Source organism: Sinocyclocheilus rhinocerous, unplaced genomic scaffold, assembly GCF_001515625.1.
Source record: "Sinocyclocheilus rhinocerous isolate Xijiao unplaced genomic scaffold, SAMN03320098_v1.1 scaffold1710, whole genome shotgun sequence".
Classification (NCBI taxonomy): Eukaryota; Metazoa; Chordata; class Actinopteri; order Cypriniformes; family Cyprinidae; genus Sinocyclocheilus; species Sinocyclocheilus rhinocerous.
Genome location: NW_015650690.1, coordinates 520,969 through 536,933, shown reverse-complemented (window position 1 = coordinate 536,933; position 15,965 = coordinate 520,969). Strand labels below are relative to the sequence as shown.

Below are 15,965 nucleotides of genomic sequence, written 5' to 3'. Positions count from 1 at the left end.
GCACATGTGTGGTTCAATGAATGATGTAAACTATCATCTAGAAGAGGAAGTGCTGTATCCTATGTGCACAAATCAATCTGAAGAGTTTTGAAGTGGGCTATTATCAGTTCCCAAGAGGTACATATAGCCTTTACCATTTAGCCAATCCTTTTATATGTATATATAATTATATTACACATATGATTTCTTATTACTTGATATGTGATTATGTGAATTAAATCAGATTTCTTGCTGTATTAGGGTCATCTGATGGTTCGATCGGTGATTTCTCTTTACATCTGTCCACTTCAAAGTGGTGGCCGGTCGGAGCGTGCAGTGCATGCAGAGAGTGCAGGTGAGTGTACAGGGCAGAGAGCTGTGTGTGTGCATGAGGTGGGATTTTTAGGAGGTGGGTCATGCTAGAAGATGTACACAGGAAGATTATTTGATTAGAACTCATGCCACTCGACAGAATGTGATCAAACAGCAGGACATTTAGAGATAAGTTCCACTTTGTCCTAGTAGGAATGCAGAATGAGTCGGGAGGCTGTCTTTGGGTTAGGATAACGTGAGTACAAAGTGTTTAGAGAGGGAGAATGTAATGAAAATGACATAACAGACGTACAGAAATGTAGTCGCATGCAACCAAAATCTGTAATACAGGTTGCATAATACAACAAAATCACCACGGTTCCCCATTCAGACAGTACATGATGCTGGAAGAGAGATATTCAGCTTGGAAAATGGAGAGCTTCAGATCCCATTAATGTTCTGGTCACAAGATAGGGGATTTTTTTTGTGCCTATTTTATGCATTTAGAAAAGTAATAACTTTCCGCCACAAGATGCAATACTTTCGGTTAGTGCAGGGGTGTCCAAACTCGGTCCTGGAGGGCCGGTGTCCTGAAAAGTTTAGCTCCAACCCCAATTAAACACACCTGAACCAGCTAATCAAGCTCTTACTAGGCATACTAGAAACTTAAAGGTGTGTTGAGGCAAGTTGGAGCTAAACTCTGCAGGACACCGGCCCTCCAGGACCGAGTTTGGGCACCCCTGGGTTAGTTGTTTGTTCAAATGTCTAATCTTGAATGTAACTTTAATAGTTGAATTAGCAAGTAAAAGTGACTAATCAATCCTGTTAATTGTTTTTGACGTACAGCCCTCAGCTGAATATGCCTTTTGACACCTGACCTCATAAGACCACACTGAACCTTACAAATTTCCACAATTTCAGACTGTTTGACGCAACTGTTCAAGCAAAAATTCAGTTAAAACAAACAGAATACAAACAGAAACATGCATGTTTCTAGCTGCTATTCAATAATTTGCCCATCAACAGTTGTTATATGGCAGCTGCCACCCTAAATTTTACAATTTCAATAATTGCTTTTGATTTCATGCCTCTGAGCCTTTCACTGATGGTGATTATTTTGGACAGAATTCTTGAGAAGACATTTTAATAGGGACAGATTGAAACTATAGAGCAAAAACAGGAGGAATCGTGCCAGATTCACTGTGGGTCTTTGAGGTTGGATGTTAAATGCATTATTACAACCTTAGCATGGAGAAAAAACATAATGCACATAACAAGCACTGAATTTTAAATAAAATAAAATAATAAAGGCAGATCCATGCATAAGATGTGTGTGTCACAAATGTTCCAAACACAAGCAAGTAAAGCTGCAAGAAAGTTATGGAATAGACTTCCTAACAGTCAAACAGACACTCACACACACATACAAATTTTTTTTCATAATATTCTGATACATACAACTCATTAGAGCATGGTATGACACACAACTAAATATTCACACACACACTCATATTTATACAGGAAACAAAATACAGAAAGTTAAATAATAATAAAAACGCTGACAAACCCTCATGCACATTGCACACACACACACAGACACATTTGTATCCAAGACAACCACTGGTCCACACATCTGTTACATTTCTTATTAAAATATATAAACACACATGTATGCCATTGTGTAACAAAGACACGTTCACACAATCACAAAGGATTATTTTTCTAAATCGAACAGTGCTCTCTTATACCCTATGTCAGTTGGTATTTAAAAATTAGGGCTGTCAATCTCTTACAAATTTTAATCAAATTACATGCATATCAATATTAATATTATATCAATATACAAAGTGAAATAAAGTGTAATTTTATGAAAAGCGATGAGGTATAGATTTTGCAAAATATATAAAACTTATACTATAAGCTTAAATTGCTTTGATGGTTTGAAAATGTTCAATTTTTATAATGTATTTAGTAAAATCGGTCCTCTTATTTCTCTGTGCTGATTTGGTGTCAGGGATTTGGTAGTATTTAAAAAAAATTGTGTGTTACGTCAATTTTCAGGTCAAAATAAAATCGACTCTTTTGAGAGCACTGTCTTATAAATAATCCACTTGGTGACACTTTGCCTCTTAAACAAGAAACCGCTGTGAGCATAAAGTCCAACGCACGTTAGCTAACACAACACCAGAGCACAAAGGTCCAATGCATCGTGGCTAATGAAACACCAGAGCACAGAGAGCTGGAACAGGAAGTCACAGCAATGAGACATTAGGGAGCTGACTGAAAGCTTCAGGTCATGATTGGCCTTGTCTGGATGTAAGGTTTCCAGGTTCGGCACTCAAAATGTGACTTATCCCTCGTATGCCCCATTGTTTTGCCACATTTGGATGGGCCCTCCTTTGTTAGGCACGGAGGTTACAGCATCTTACTTACATCAAATAATCTCTCTATATACACCTCCTCATTGACCTTATCTCTCAGAATGTCCTGAGAGTGACGGACAAAGGTCACATAGCCATCCGCAACATCCATCCCTGGTTTCTGTGGAAGAGGAAAATGTTAGTTTTGTATGGATTTGAATGAAGAAGAAATATTAGGGAAAGTATGTTGAATTTTTAATACTCACAGGGACATCCACATATTTTGATGCTGCTTTCACCTGAAATGAATAAAAAGTTTGAATCAAGCTTTTCTGGGTAAAATCACTCTCCTTTTAAGTATGTTAAATATGTTTAACACCTAAAGTAATTTTCAATGTACAGTAAAGCTTAGCACCACAAAAATGACAAGATTAAGTGCAAATTACATAAAAAAATGTGCACCTTTAAAAATCCAGCATGGTCTCATACTAGAATTGGAAATAGGAGATAATTCTTACCGTGAAGGAGAGGAAGGAGGAGAAGAGAGTTCCCTCATCATACCTGGAGATCTTGGCAAGTACGCTCTCCAGAATGACCACAAACTGTTCAGGTGGCACAAAACCAATAACTCAATGACAAATAATTCAACAAGAGTTATACCGATACAGTACTTCCTTGATGTCAACCATTTTCTCAAAACGTACCTTTGCCACCAAAAGGGAAATCATGTCTTTTACACTCTCTTCAATAAGATCATCAATTTGAGAGTGGTACTGTTTCTAAAAGGTAAAGACAGATTTAAATACTTAAGACAAACGTATACAGTGGATATATAAAGACAGAGAACTCAGCCGTAGCGGTTTAAACCAAAGATAAATCCATACAGAAATAGAAAGCATGGCCAAAATACATATTGAACATAAAGTTGCAGGTGCCTGTACAACCAAATTCGCACTTGTATGCCATTAAAATACACTGATTTACCAATTAAAACATGCATCCTTGAAAAAATGAAATAAAAGAATGTCTTTGACCAAACATGAAATTGTAATTAATGGGGACGTTATTATTTTTCTCATAATTTTCTTGATGTATTCTCAAAAACATTTGCATAATGTTATTAAATCCCAGAAAATGTATTAAGTTTCTGGGACTCCTGAGGATGATGTGAAAGTACCAGTATAGATCAAGCTTTGTCTGTCATATCAGTCAGAAGTTTTGCCAATTACCTCCTGGCCCATTTCCATGGCACACAGTTTAGCAGACTGGTCCTTGGCATCCACCATCACATTGAACATGGTGCATAAGGACAGTGGGATGCGGAAATCTGTGGAACGGCTGCTTTTGGCCAGCTTAGATTCAAACGCTGCCCTGGTGCTGTTGACCAGCAAAGGGTGGGAAGTAAATGAGTCATCTTGCATGAAATTTCATTCATACTTCAAAGACATACTTTAAAATCTTCATGTATACCATCAATTGTTTTGCTACTAGAGATACTATTTTACCGTTTAACACTTGTCTCGATCATGTCACTTGACATGAGCTTCATACGGTTATCCAGATGTTTGGCAAACTCTTCTTCTGGCCAATGTAGGTCCCTGATGAAGGTCTGTAGGGCATCCAACTTCCAGAACAGATCTTCTGATGTTCCCGAGCCATTGCTGCCAGGTATCGTAAGATATTAGAGGTCAAAAGTGCCAAATATTAAGGAATTGAGGAAGATGCAGAGTATCTAAGACTTTATAAGATTGCTTTATTTTAACCATACACCAACTGGCGCTCCCAAAATTTGACCCTCAGAACTGGAATGTTTAATTTAAAGGGAATGTAACCGCACAATCAGTGCATGGCAAAATAAAACACAGGTGTGTTTGCAAAACACATCAATAACCTCGCATTGTTGCTTGGTTATTAAACCTTATAGGACTGACCTGAATTCATGCATACTTTGCTCTGTCAATTTGCTCTAAAGGAAAAGGGTCTGGGAATGTCATGGTGAGAGAAGGCTTGCACAGATACAGTTGCAAACTAACAGATGCTAAGCAAGATGGTGCTTTAATATGAAGCCAATGCTCTTAATGACATCTGTTACCTAGTAGGAGAATTTATACTTTCTTAGACTTAGTGTTTAATGTTTTAATTGACTCTATATGCAATGTGATTCTTAAAAGGATAGTTCAGCATAAATGCAAATTCTGTATCATTTGCTCACCCTTATATCACTCCAAACCTGACTTCCTTCTTTCTTTCTTGGCACACACACACCGCACAAAGATATTTTGGAGAATGCTTTTGTCCATAAAATTAAAGTCAGTGGGGTCCAAAACATTGACTTTCATTGTATGGACAAAAAATGTTTTGAGATGATTTTCAAAAAAACATTTTTTTTTTTTGTTCTACATTAGATTTGGAATGACATGATGTGAGTAAATGATTTTACACCTTTTGGTGAACTGTATGTTTAAAGCAAATATTAAAGTTGGTAAAGGGCAAGGCCCAGTGACAAAAATGGAGGAAAGATCAAGCTCTCTCTCATCACCCATGCCCACTGAGACTAAAGGAGCTCCCGAGGTCAAAACACACCATGCAGTCGACTCTGAGGACGCTGCCATCCTGAGTAGAAAGATGTGTAATAAGGGCCAGGGTTAAAGAGTTAAAACATAAGAGTGAATTATGTTTTATGGGGACTGCTGCAATCTTGGAATGCGTTAGGTTCAAGACCAAGTAGAACTGCTTGAAATTCCTTATTGAAATGGGTATGATTCGGTGATCTTATACTGCAAATGTGATGTTGTTCTACTCTATTTGTTGAAAAAGAAGCCCACTCTGATGTTTGAACTCTTTGGGTGTTAGTTTCTACTGCCTTGGATGCCAGCTACACTGAAGTAATATCTACTTCAGAGCATCAGCTACCAACGCAATGACAGAGCTACGACCAGGCAGGGAGTTGCACCAACCCACACCCACTGGTAACTTCCGCACAAAACAAACCCAATGTCCCTTCATGTTTAGACCACCTTTTTTGTCTCAGCTATCCTCCAGAATCATTTTTCTTACCATTGACATTCTGATCCTTATACCAGCTCTTTTTAATATCAACAAACCGTAATGTCCCAGCATAATTCATGCAGGTACTTATAGAAAGCACTTGCAAAAGGAATTTAAAATATTAGCTAAATATTGACTACAACAGAATTGCTTAGGATACAAACACTAAAGGAAATTTTTGAACTTGTATGACTAAATACTGAGAAAACCCAAAATGAGGAGATAACTTTCAATTAAAACAAAACTTGTTTTTGTTTTTTTGAAATGTTGTTTTAGTCTATCATTAGTGTTTTATTTATGGGTTTAGTCCAAAATTAGTTGCAATGTGTGTTAACTTTAAGGCCATCTACTTGTTAGTTTGTATGATAGAATTGTATTTGAATACAAAGCATTGGCTTGGCTGTAGGTTTGGGTTGCAATCCAGATCTCACCACCTCAGTCTAACCTCAATGGCATGCACATTGAGGAAAATGAAGAGCTTTTCAGTTCTCATTTCAATTAACAGATCACATGAGCCTGTCTGGAACCCTTTGCAGGCTACTTGACATGAGAATGATTCTAGAGGCAAGTCATCTTGCCCTGTAGGTATTCTATATTCAATACAAAGAACACGGAAAGTCTGCTATAGCCATCATTTAAATGTCTTTTAACTATTGACAAGTTTAGCAAACATCTTGCAATTCAATGATACTTAACGGTAAGTTAACTAACCCCAAACATTTTCATGCCAAGAAGACTTTTGAATGCATCAGATCTCAGGTAAATGCATTGAATACACACTCAGAGTCATATATAGCAGCCATCCAGGACGGAGTGGAAAAGCTAGGCATTTGTGGAAGGTTAACAGATAGTCCTGCTACTGGCACGGGAAGATTTGGTACTTTGGGAATTTGGAGGTTCACATTTGGTAGATTCACATTGGGCAGATTACTTGTTAAACTCCTGCAGAAACAGACAAAAAAAGAAACAAAAAAATCCATAACAGTGGCAGTGTGGAATGCTGCAAATAAGCAATGTAAGACATACAGTACAAAAAAGAGAAACTGAGAAATGGAAAAGACCATCTTCACACATAAAGAGCAGACACATAAAAACTGGTCATTAAATGTAGGGAGGGAATCTGCAGCACATTTAAACAGAAGACCTGAGTAGAAAGAAACGTGCGGTCAATAATATCGACAACAACAGCACACTTATATAAAAAGGAAGTAAAAGCAGAATTTTTCCACAGCAAGAACAAACAGCAGCTCGAAAGATCTGAGGACAGTGGTAGGGTTTTAGACATACAAACAGACAACAAACAAATGAGGAAAACCATACTGACATATGATTCTCAAGGGGCATACACTTAATTGACAGAAGAGTATTCTGTTAGGCCGGGAATATTGGGGTAGGCGGTATCTTTTCTAACGATAGCAGGTTATCTAAATATTGTTATCTGTTCGCTGGGAACTGGTATGAAATCATTAAAATCAACATGCAAACCAAAATCAAGCATGACAGAACAATTGATTAGGACATAAAAAGCATTCTGTTTAAAGCGCACATTATGAGGGTTAGTTCACAAAGAAAAGATGGAAACCTGCAAGACACTGAGTGAAGTCTATCCTGATAGATTGTGGACTTGGTGAACTTCCTCTGATGTTTGGCAGCTTTCTCACGTAAGGCATGGTTAAAGAGGTCACTCTACTTAAAAGAATGAAATTTTTCGCAATGGCATAAACAAACTTGTTTCAGACTTTACCTGAGAAATCTAACTGGATGCTAAACAGTTTCATTTGATTAGCTGTATAGTTTTGCAGAGGATATGCCTGTCCCTGCAATCTCACATATATATACGAGTTGTTTTTTAGATATTTTTTGTGATGTTTTTGTCCTGAAAGGCCCTGGCTCCCGGTCACCGCACACATTGTTGAGGAAGCGGTGTCTTACTTTACAGGCTCCCATGACTCCCGCTCAAATCCCCTGTGAATGGACTGAGCGATGGAGGACTCCATAAGATCCACATATCGCACCACAAGAGGGGCGTACAGGTCCTGCAGATGTTTGTGGAACTTTCCATTACAAAGGTGATCTGTAAAAACAGAAAAAAATAGTATGCTATAGCAATTTTGAAAGTAACATGCCCAACTTTTCAGTTATAATCACTTAATTAGAATGATAACACATTTCAGTCATTTTTGAGAAATGACAATACTATCAGAACTGTTAACCAAATGTTGCAAGAAGTGCTTACAGTCGGAACGGAGGAAATCGTTTAGAAGCTGAAAGAGTGGGAAACTGTCCCAGCTCTCGGGAGACTGGATCTCAAGAGCAGCATCCATATCAACTCCATAGAGTGACAGGAAGTTCTCGGCGTGCTCCACCATCAGGTCTGACCACCATGCAAAGGCCTTGACAGTCCAGTAAAGGAAGAAAGAATAAAAAATGAAGCAGAGAGTTAAAAAATCACAAGTGTATTGGGTAATCTCAGGCATGAAAAAGATTGTAAACTGGTTAAGTGTCTGCCATATGGTATTTCACACATTCACTTTGTAAATCTGCTTCTAAAGTAATGGCTCTTCATTTGATCAGTAAGAGTTCAAATGAAGAGAAGTAAGAGTTTTTGGTCTGAATGGTTCATATTTTGCTTCAGCGTTAGAGGTCATTATGTTAATTAAGTAAATAGATAAGGCTTTCAAGTAACCAGTTTACAAGGGTTATGGTGATCAGTTTACCATTATGGACTTTAAAACTTACATTAGACCATTTATAAATTTGCAACACAGAAAAGTCTACTATATATATATTTCAAAACAAAGTCTAAATATTGTGAAAAACATTTCACCATAAGAAGAAATTTATGAATCTTCTATAAAAGATTGCATATCTTAAGAATTCCGAGGCCCTCAAAAGAAACATGTTAATCCAAATAAGAGAAAACAACTAAAACTACTTTAATAAGAGGGCCTGACATTCAAGTATAAAAAAATGACAATACACCTTAAATCTTGTGTTGCAAATGTGTGCATATTTGTGACCAGAGGTCATTTTTCCCATATCAGGTTAACTCCCAGTGGAGTCAAGATGCCAGAGGAGGTGCAGTTCTCATGCAAGTGAGGTAGAAATCCCTGCATGCTTTTGCCCTCCAAATGGAAGATGTAGTTCAACCGTTCACATCACTGCATCCCTACCCTCGGGATGGGGATGTGTCTTGCGATCATGCAACATTGCCGTCCCTGATACGCCAAAGACTGCAAGCAAGCAGCAGACTTCTTTACTTGGCAATGCATATGGTTTGCCTGAATATTTCTTCTTTAATCTCTCAAAGTGACCATACATTTTGGGCCTGTAGTGGGGTATTGAGCAGGAGTTTCTTAGATCAATCAGGCTTGCTTGCAGTCTTGGCATAAAACACTTTTCTTCTAATTAAAACAACTGACCAGTGATAAACCCATTCAGGGAACTGATCAGCCTTTTTAAGAGGCTTAATCCTTCCCTTTGGTTGCATGCTCTGTCATTTTTTATCCCTCTAAACCCACAGCTTCAAAGAGCCCCAAAACATGTCCCCCAAAATCCATTCTGCTACATAGGGATAGCAAGCTCTAAGACCAGACTTACCATAGAACTTACCTGCAGGCTTCATAACACTTGAAAAGCTACATTGGTCATAACGTTGGGTCCAACAACTATAGCATTTGCTAGTGTAACAGGGCAATGCATATGGCTGAGCTTAACCAGACAGACAAGTAGAAAGTGGGGTAGAGAGCGATAAGAGACGCCAAATCCAAGCAACCCATGAATCCTTCCCCAAGGCCCTTCTTGCTAATCTATGAGCACTGGGTAGGTGTTAACATTAACACCCTTCTTGACTAAATACAAAAATCATACTGTAAATTAAAATCAGCAAGAGCAGCCCTGGGAAGAGGGCAATGTTATGACATTGGTTTGGTCATTTTGAGGAATTGTGAAGTCCATGTACACTAGCAGAAGGGAACACATCTAATTGGGAAAAGTTAGGGTGACACAACTAGCGTGGCGGGTGGGTAAATGTAAACATTCCCCTGGAAGCAAAGGAATCATTGAGCATTGACCTGGCTAGTCGGGGACACAAGCCTTACAAGTTTGAAGGGAGACTTGACAGGCACAATGCTGAGGAATTAAGACGAACCCATGTCAGATGCGGCAAAACATTCCCTCACGTTGTGAGGAACGGGACATTACAGGGGAAGGGAACCCTTCATAGCTCATGCACAAGCCAGTAAGGGGCTTTTTCACTGCATTCATTTTGACCACATACCTCTTTTCCCTGCAACATCACCATGGAGTGAATGGTGAGGAAAAACATGAACACGTAGAGAGTGATGTATGTGCAAAGTGTTAATGTGTGCACAAAATGTTGATTATAAACAATTTTTCCCAAAACGTTTGGATAAAAAGTAACAATTGCGAGATTTAATTCAAATGGAAGATATAAAGTTGCAATTATGTTTGGTTAAAATGGCTTTCTATATTATAACGTTGGGCAGTGAAGCATTGTAGTTTTACAAAGTAACAGCATGATCTACAGATGGTTCTACCATAATGTCTTGGCGCTAAAACTAAAATATTTTGCTCATTTGTAAATCAGTGTGTGAGGAGGGAGATATTTAAGAATTTTCCAGAAATCCAAGAGACCAACTCTTTATCTCAATTTCACCATGTTCTTTAAGCACCGTCTTGCCCCATTCCACCCATACAAAAACAGAAAAGCCCTTAACTGCGTGAATCGACATGCTTGAGGGAAAAGTTACACTATGTGATGACAACTTAGGAAAAAAAGAAACATGATACTGTACCGACTGGTCTCCTGTACGTGTGACCGCAGCCTGTTAAGCATATTCAGAAAGATACAGTAAATCTGTAAATCTCAGGAAGACCATGGATTACCTAATACTTTAAATTGCATCTTGGAATAAAACCAATTATGCATTTGTTCTTGGAGTAGTAAATGCTGAAACATGCCAATTATCATAATTACAGCTGAAAACCATGCTTGGCTCTCTATTCATAATGCATCTTCAGTTCTGTTTAGTATTAGTCACTCCAAAGGAATCTGTCTAACATTCAGAACACAGAAACAATCTGTATTCTGAGGCGTTCTTTAAAGTATAGATCCAGGGAAAGTGGTTTAGAGACCTGGATCTCACGGGAGAGTGAACTCTTGCTGTTTCACTAATTTCCACTAATACAAATTGCATTGTGCAAACTGCAAAGCTGCCTTCTTTATTATTAGAGACGAGCCACCGGCCATTTAAATCAGCCCTATTTTGTACTAAAGAAAAAAAGAGAGTGAATGTGGGGGAAAGAGAGAGAAACAGTCCAGACTCACCTCAGCGTGATGGTCCTGGTTCTGATGTAGAACCTCAATGACTAACTCTGCCAGGCGGATGACATGCTCCAGTTTTTTAGCAGGTGTTGCTAGGTTAGCTACATTCTCTGGAGCAGAATGGTGGGAAGAAGAGGGACGGTTAATAGTACAGTGGTTGATTAATATATTTATTCTATGAATCTCTGATGTCATGAGCACTACAATGCAGTCTGAAGAAGCTAAGGTCATAAATACCTAACTGAGCATGCAGAAATGACAACACAGTTGATGACACTCATAACACTTCAAGAAAAGATGCCTAACTGATGTCAGAGAAAATAATGGACTTTTTTTTTGGTAATCTCTGAGGCAAAAAAAAATTTGTTTGGCAAGCTTGCAACTAAATTGGGGTTCAAAAGTCTGAGACCACAAGTAGTTTAGCTTTTTTCATAATTGATACAGTATATATTTTGTGATTACAAACTATCAGCATAATAGTTGAGGTAAATAAAAAATTAAAAAATTTTCATAGTATTTTGGTTTCTCTTTTTTCCCAGCAGCTTGAGCTGCATGAACTCCACTACTTGTAAAAAACCTCATAATCATGTTCTCCAGCATGATTTGCGAATGTTTCAAAGAGTACCTTGTGCATCAATGTACGCTAAGAAGAAGAAATGCAGAATCTTTACAATGACATATTTACATCATAACTTTTCCTAAAGCCTAAACTTTCTTTAGATGTTTAATGTGGACACAGACGTTTGGACCCCACTGTAAAAACCTTTATACTAATACTACATTTTTTACTAATAATTTGCAGAACTTCTCAATGCTGTCTAGAATTTAAGGCCAACACATGAGAGAAAAAGCAGACCAGATTGTCAGACATATGCAACACTTTGATGAAATGAGGACATCCGGACACACAATAGTGTTTCTGGTTTAACACGTAATCAACTTTTGTCTGAACAAGATGAAATGAGTAAGACAGAAAACAAAAAAACAGCCAAAGAAATAAAATAAAATACCGACCAACTCAGCAATGCTGAGGTCTCCACTAAAGGAGAAAAGAAAATCTTTAATTTATTGACTGAAATGCTACTTCAGTCATGAAGGACATTACTTATTTATCATTTAGTCTGACTCTTAAATCTAGGTGTCTAGAGTGTGTAATGTTCACTTTTATGCCATTGGTTTATCGGTCTGTTAAATTCATGGGTTATTAATGGGGTTGTGGGGCACCGTACTGAAATTTACTACACTGTGAACCATTAATATCTGATAGAAACTCATTCTTACTCTTCCTAAGGCCATGATGTCATCAACACAACATGATAAAGTAATGACAATGGATTTAATGACAATCTAAGATTATCATTATCCAAATTTCATACTTTATCCATTTTCAATGTGTCTAAAATGTTCTGGTCATGTCAAGTTTCTAAGACCAGCACTGGGAATTAAAGAAGCAAAACATCTGTTAAAATAATGAAGATTTAGAGAAGTGGTTCTCAACTGGTGGGTTGTGACACAAAAACAGTTTGCAGGTTTGCAGCAAAACCAGTTGAGAACTACTTGATTAGAAAATCTATGGATGTCAGGATTCAGATATTCTTCAGTTACAATCTTATTCCCAGTACTTCAGCGAGAAACATTTGCAATAATTCTACCCTCACATTTTAACACATTGAAAAGACTGCCACTGAAATATTTGTGAAAGACAGTATTACTTCTTGTAAGTCTGCATAATGTAGCACCATTAGGCAGACTGTTCAGTGCTAAGATGTTCCGTTTCTATTTCTAAAGTCATAATATAACACAAAATAAGTTTTTACCCAAATTTTGTGTATATTTTTATAGAAGAATACTATCTTCACACAAAAAAAGTATCGCACAAGGGAGATCCTTGTGTCGTGGTGTGTACAGGACTTTCAGACTAAAGACATTTTCCTTGTAATTGTGTCATGTTCATGTGCCAGGGTGTGTTGAAGGGGACAGAGGATGACGTTAAACATAGCTTCACCTGGATCCTTCTGATCCTTTAGAGTTTTCTCAACTTGAGAGAGAGAGAGAAAGAAAAAGAGAATCAGAGCAACATAAGGAGAGGGAGAAATAAGGGAGAAAGAAAAGGGAGAATTGGGGGAGGAAAAATAATTATTCCTCAAGGTGGCATGTTTTAGCCCAAAGTTGGTGCAGCATCCCTGGTAATTTCACTCTTGGTCGCTCTCCAGAGAATTATTGTGTATTTGATATAGAATAATAGAAAAACAATGGCAAACAAACACACATGTAGATATTTACCTGGAACGACAAGAACAAACACACATAACAAAGTAGCAACTGAACGACATACTGAACAAAGAGACAAATCAAACAGTTTGTAGTAATCACGAACAAGACAAACTTGTGATGTTGGAACACATAAGTCATAGCTCGTACACGTGTGCTAACTCCTGCTCTCCCGGAAGCTCAGTCACCTGTTGATGTGTCTGGAACCCCCCAGTGAAACCACCTACCACACCACAGTAACGATATACACTCAGACAAAGTAAAATAGTGAGCAAAGTAAAAATGCATTCAAGTCACAAACATGAGCTTCAACCAAAAACGAACAAGAGGAAGCTGAACGGATGCATCAGTCATGTCGTATTACAAACAGATGGAAATCTCTGCCAAAGGAATTGGAAACGGAACGTTACGTATCGTTCTCTACTCAGTGTCTGTCGTCTGTGTGAAAATGGCAAAACAGAAAAGTTCCGAAAAGGATGTGACATGGAGGATTGAGTTGATGAATGAGAGGTAAAGAATGAGGGGTGAGGAGTTGTTACTCACGGATGGTTAAATCCATCACTTGTGTAGCCAAGGAGTAGACAGGATGATCATACATTTCCCTCTTTTTTCCTAAAGAAAAAGAGGATTCCGGCATGCAAGAGTTTGGGGTCAGAGGAAAGGGGGTCAAGGGTTGAATATGGTGAAGGGATGTCTTGTGTTAAGGGAAGTTCTCATCAAGAAATCAGTTTTTGGAAAAGTTTGGATAATACAACATGATTTGATGGTTAAAACCCTTGGTTAAAACCCGTAAATTCTCACTTAGAGACAGTAAAAATGAGAAACAAAGTGGAAGTGGAAAACTTTTAAATGTTCACTACTGTTCAAACGTTTGGGGCCAGTAAGGTTTTTTTTATTTTTTTTTTTAAAGAAATTCATGCTTTTATTTAGCAAGGATGCATTAAATTGATCAAAAGTGTCAGGTGTTTTCTTTTTTTTTTCTTTTTTTCAAATAAACTGTTCTTTCGAACCTCTACAAAAATATTATTTTCAACAATAATATCCAAATCAGCTTATTAAAATGATTTCTGAAGGATCATGTGACACAGAAGTCTGACATAATATGGCTGCTGAAAATTCAGCTTTACCATTACAGGAATAAATTTACTAAATAAATTTTATTTTATTATTACTGAATAAATACATTTTAAAATATATTAAAATAGAGTTATTTTAAATTGTAATAACATTTCACAATATTACTGTTTTTACTGCATTTTAATCAAATAAATGCAGCCTTGATAAGAGTCCTAAAAAAAGTTAAATCATACTGACCCCAGAGTTCTGGGCTGCGTTTCCCGAAACCTTCTTAACGCTACGTCGTTCGTAAGTTATACCTTAAGTTGTACCTTTACGTTAATACGTGTTTCCCGAAACGTTCTTAGTTAAGTATACCTTCTGTAAGTCATTCGTTCGTAAGGTTAGTCTGGACCACTCTTAGCTATACCTTATCGCTGTTCACAGTTCACTCCGCTAGTGGCCACACCCAGTGTTCAATTAGTGTTCAATAAATTGAAGTGTTTTTATGCAAAGAATAAAACTGTCATTATACTGATGGTTGTTCGTTTTGCCATTATAATATACAAAGGCACATCGGCTGGCAAACCATTAGGCAGCACATAATTAGGAGTCTATTCAAAGGGAATGAATGTGGTGGGGAGTTTGGTCAAACTTACCCCTAGTTAAGGTGTATCTTTAGAGTCTTCGTAGCGCGCTAAGAGACACCGTTATCGGGAAACGCAGCCCTGAACAGTAGTGTATTGTTCACCCAAAAATTAAAATTCTGTTATTTGAAACACATACAGTAAATTTCTTTCTTCAGTGGATTTTATTGACATTAAATCGACTGATTTGTATGCTACTTTTACTGTGTTTTTGTACTTTTCAAACCTTTTCAGAGCAACCAGACAATTTTGTTGTATGGAAAAGAGCTGCTTAGACAGTCAGGAAAATATCTTCTTTGTGTTCCACTAAAGAAAATAAAACAATATGCATTTCAAACAACAAATCTGAGTAATTGATGACAGAATCATATTTGGGTGAGCTGTTGTTTTAAGGATACTGCACCAATTTCATGAGGGAACAAGCATCCAAGACCTTGATACTGTGTTCTAAAAGATTGTCAGCCATTTGTGGTTTGTCACTCTGTTCGAAATAAGCAGCAGAACCAACGATTTGATGAAGTAGGCTAGAGGGTATTCATTCTAGGGATGTTCATTTTAACCGTTTAACCAGTTAACCGACCGTAAGAATTTTGACCGATTAATACAATCAGTTAAACAGTTTAAAAAGTCATTTAATTATTTATCTTTTCAGTAATTTATCAAAATATTTAAAAAGGTTTGCTGCATGGTTAAAATACGCTACGCGTATAAAAAATGTGTTTTTAGGGGGGGGAAAACATAAATCGCGTAGCATAAGTAGCATTTTATTATTTCATTCAGAAATAGCCTAGGCCTAATGCCGACACGAAATGTTTACAAACATTATATTGAACACCGTAAACAAATCCTTTCAATTAACAGTAGCCTATTTAGAAAAGAACAAGAATTAAAAATATAAGAAGCTAGCAATATAAACGACAAGCCAAAACAAATTAATTTAGGCTA

At 37.4% G+C, this 15,965-nt stretch overlaps 1 protein-coding gene across 1 annotated transcript in view; it reads right to left on the bottom strand.

Moving 5' to 3' along the window:
- Positions 1-15,965, bottom strand: part of LOC107712065 (calcium-dependent secretion activator 1-like) — a 95,766-nt gene that overhangs the window by 8,052 nt on the left and 71,749 nt on the right. The window contains exons 18-30 of the mRNA XM_016517189.1: positions 13,861-13,929; positions 11,050-11,156; positions 10,517-10,546; positions 9,979-9,987; positions 7,936-8,092; positions 7,632-7,773; positions 6,480-6,641; positions 4,157-4,312; positions 3,881-4,028; positions 3,356-3,430; positions 3,170-3,253; positions 2,918-2,950; positions 2,725-2,832 (exon numbers count right to left, since the gene is read on the bottom strand). Coding sequence (XP_016372675.1) covers positions 2,725-2,832; positions 2,918-2,950; positions 3,170-3,253; positions 3,356-3,430; positions 3,881-4,028; positions 4,157-4,312; positions 6,480-6,641; positions 7,632-7,773; positions 7,936-8,092; positions 9,979-9,987; positions 10,517-10,546; positions 11,050-11,156; positions 13,861-13,929 — 1,280 coding nt within the window. The remainder of the gene's footprint in view (positions 1-2,724; positions 2,833-2,917; positions 2,951-3,169; positions 3,254-3,355; positions 3,431-3,880; positions 4,029-4,156; positions 4,313-6,479; positions 6,642-7,631; positions 7,774-7,935; positions 8,093-9,978; positions 9,988-10,516; positions 10,547-11,049; positions 11,157-13,860; positions 13,930-15,965) is intronic.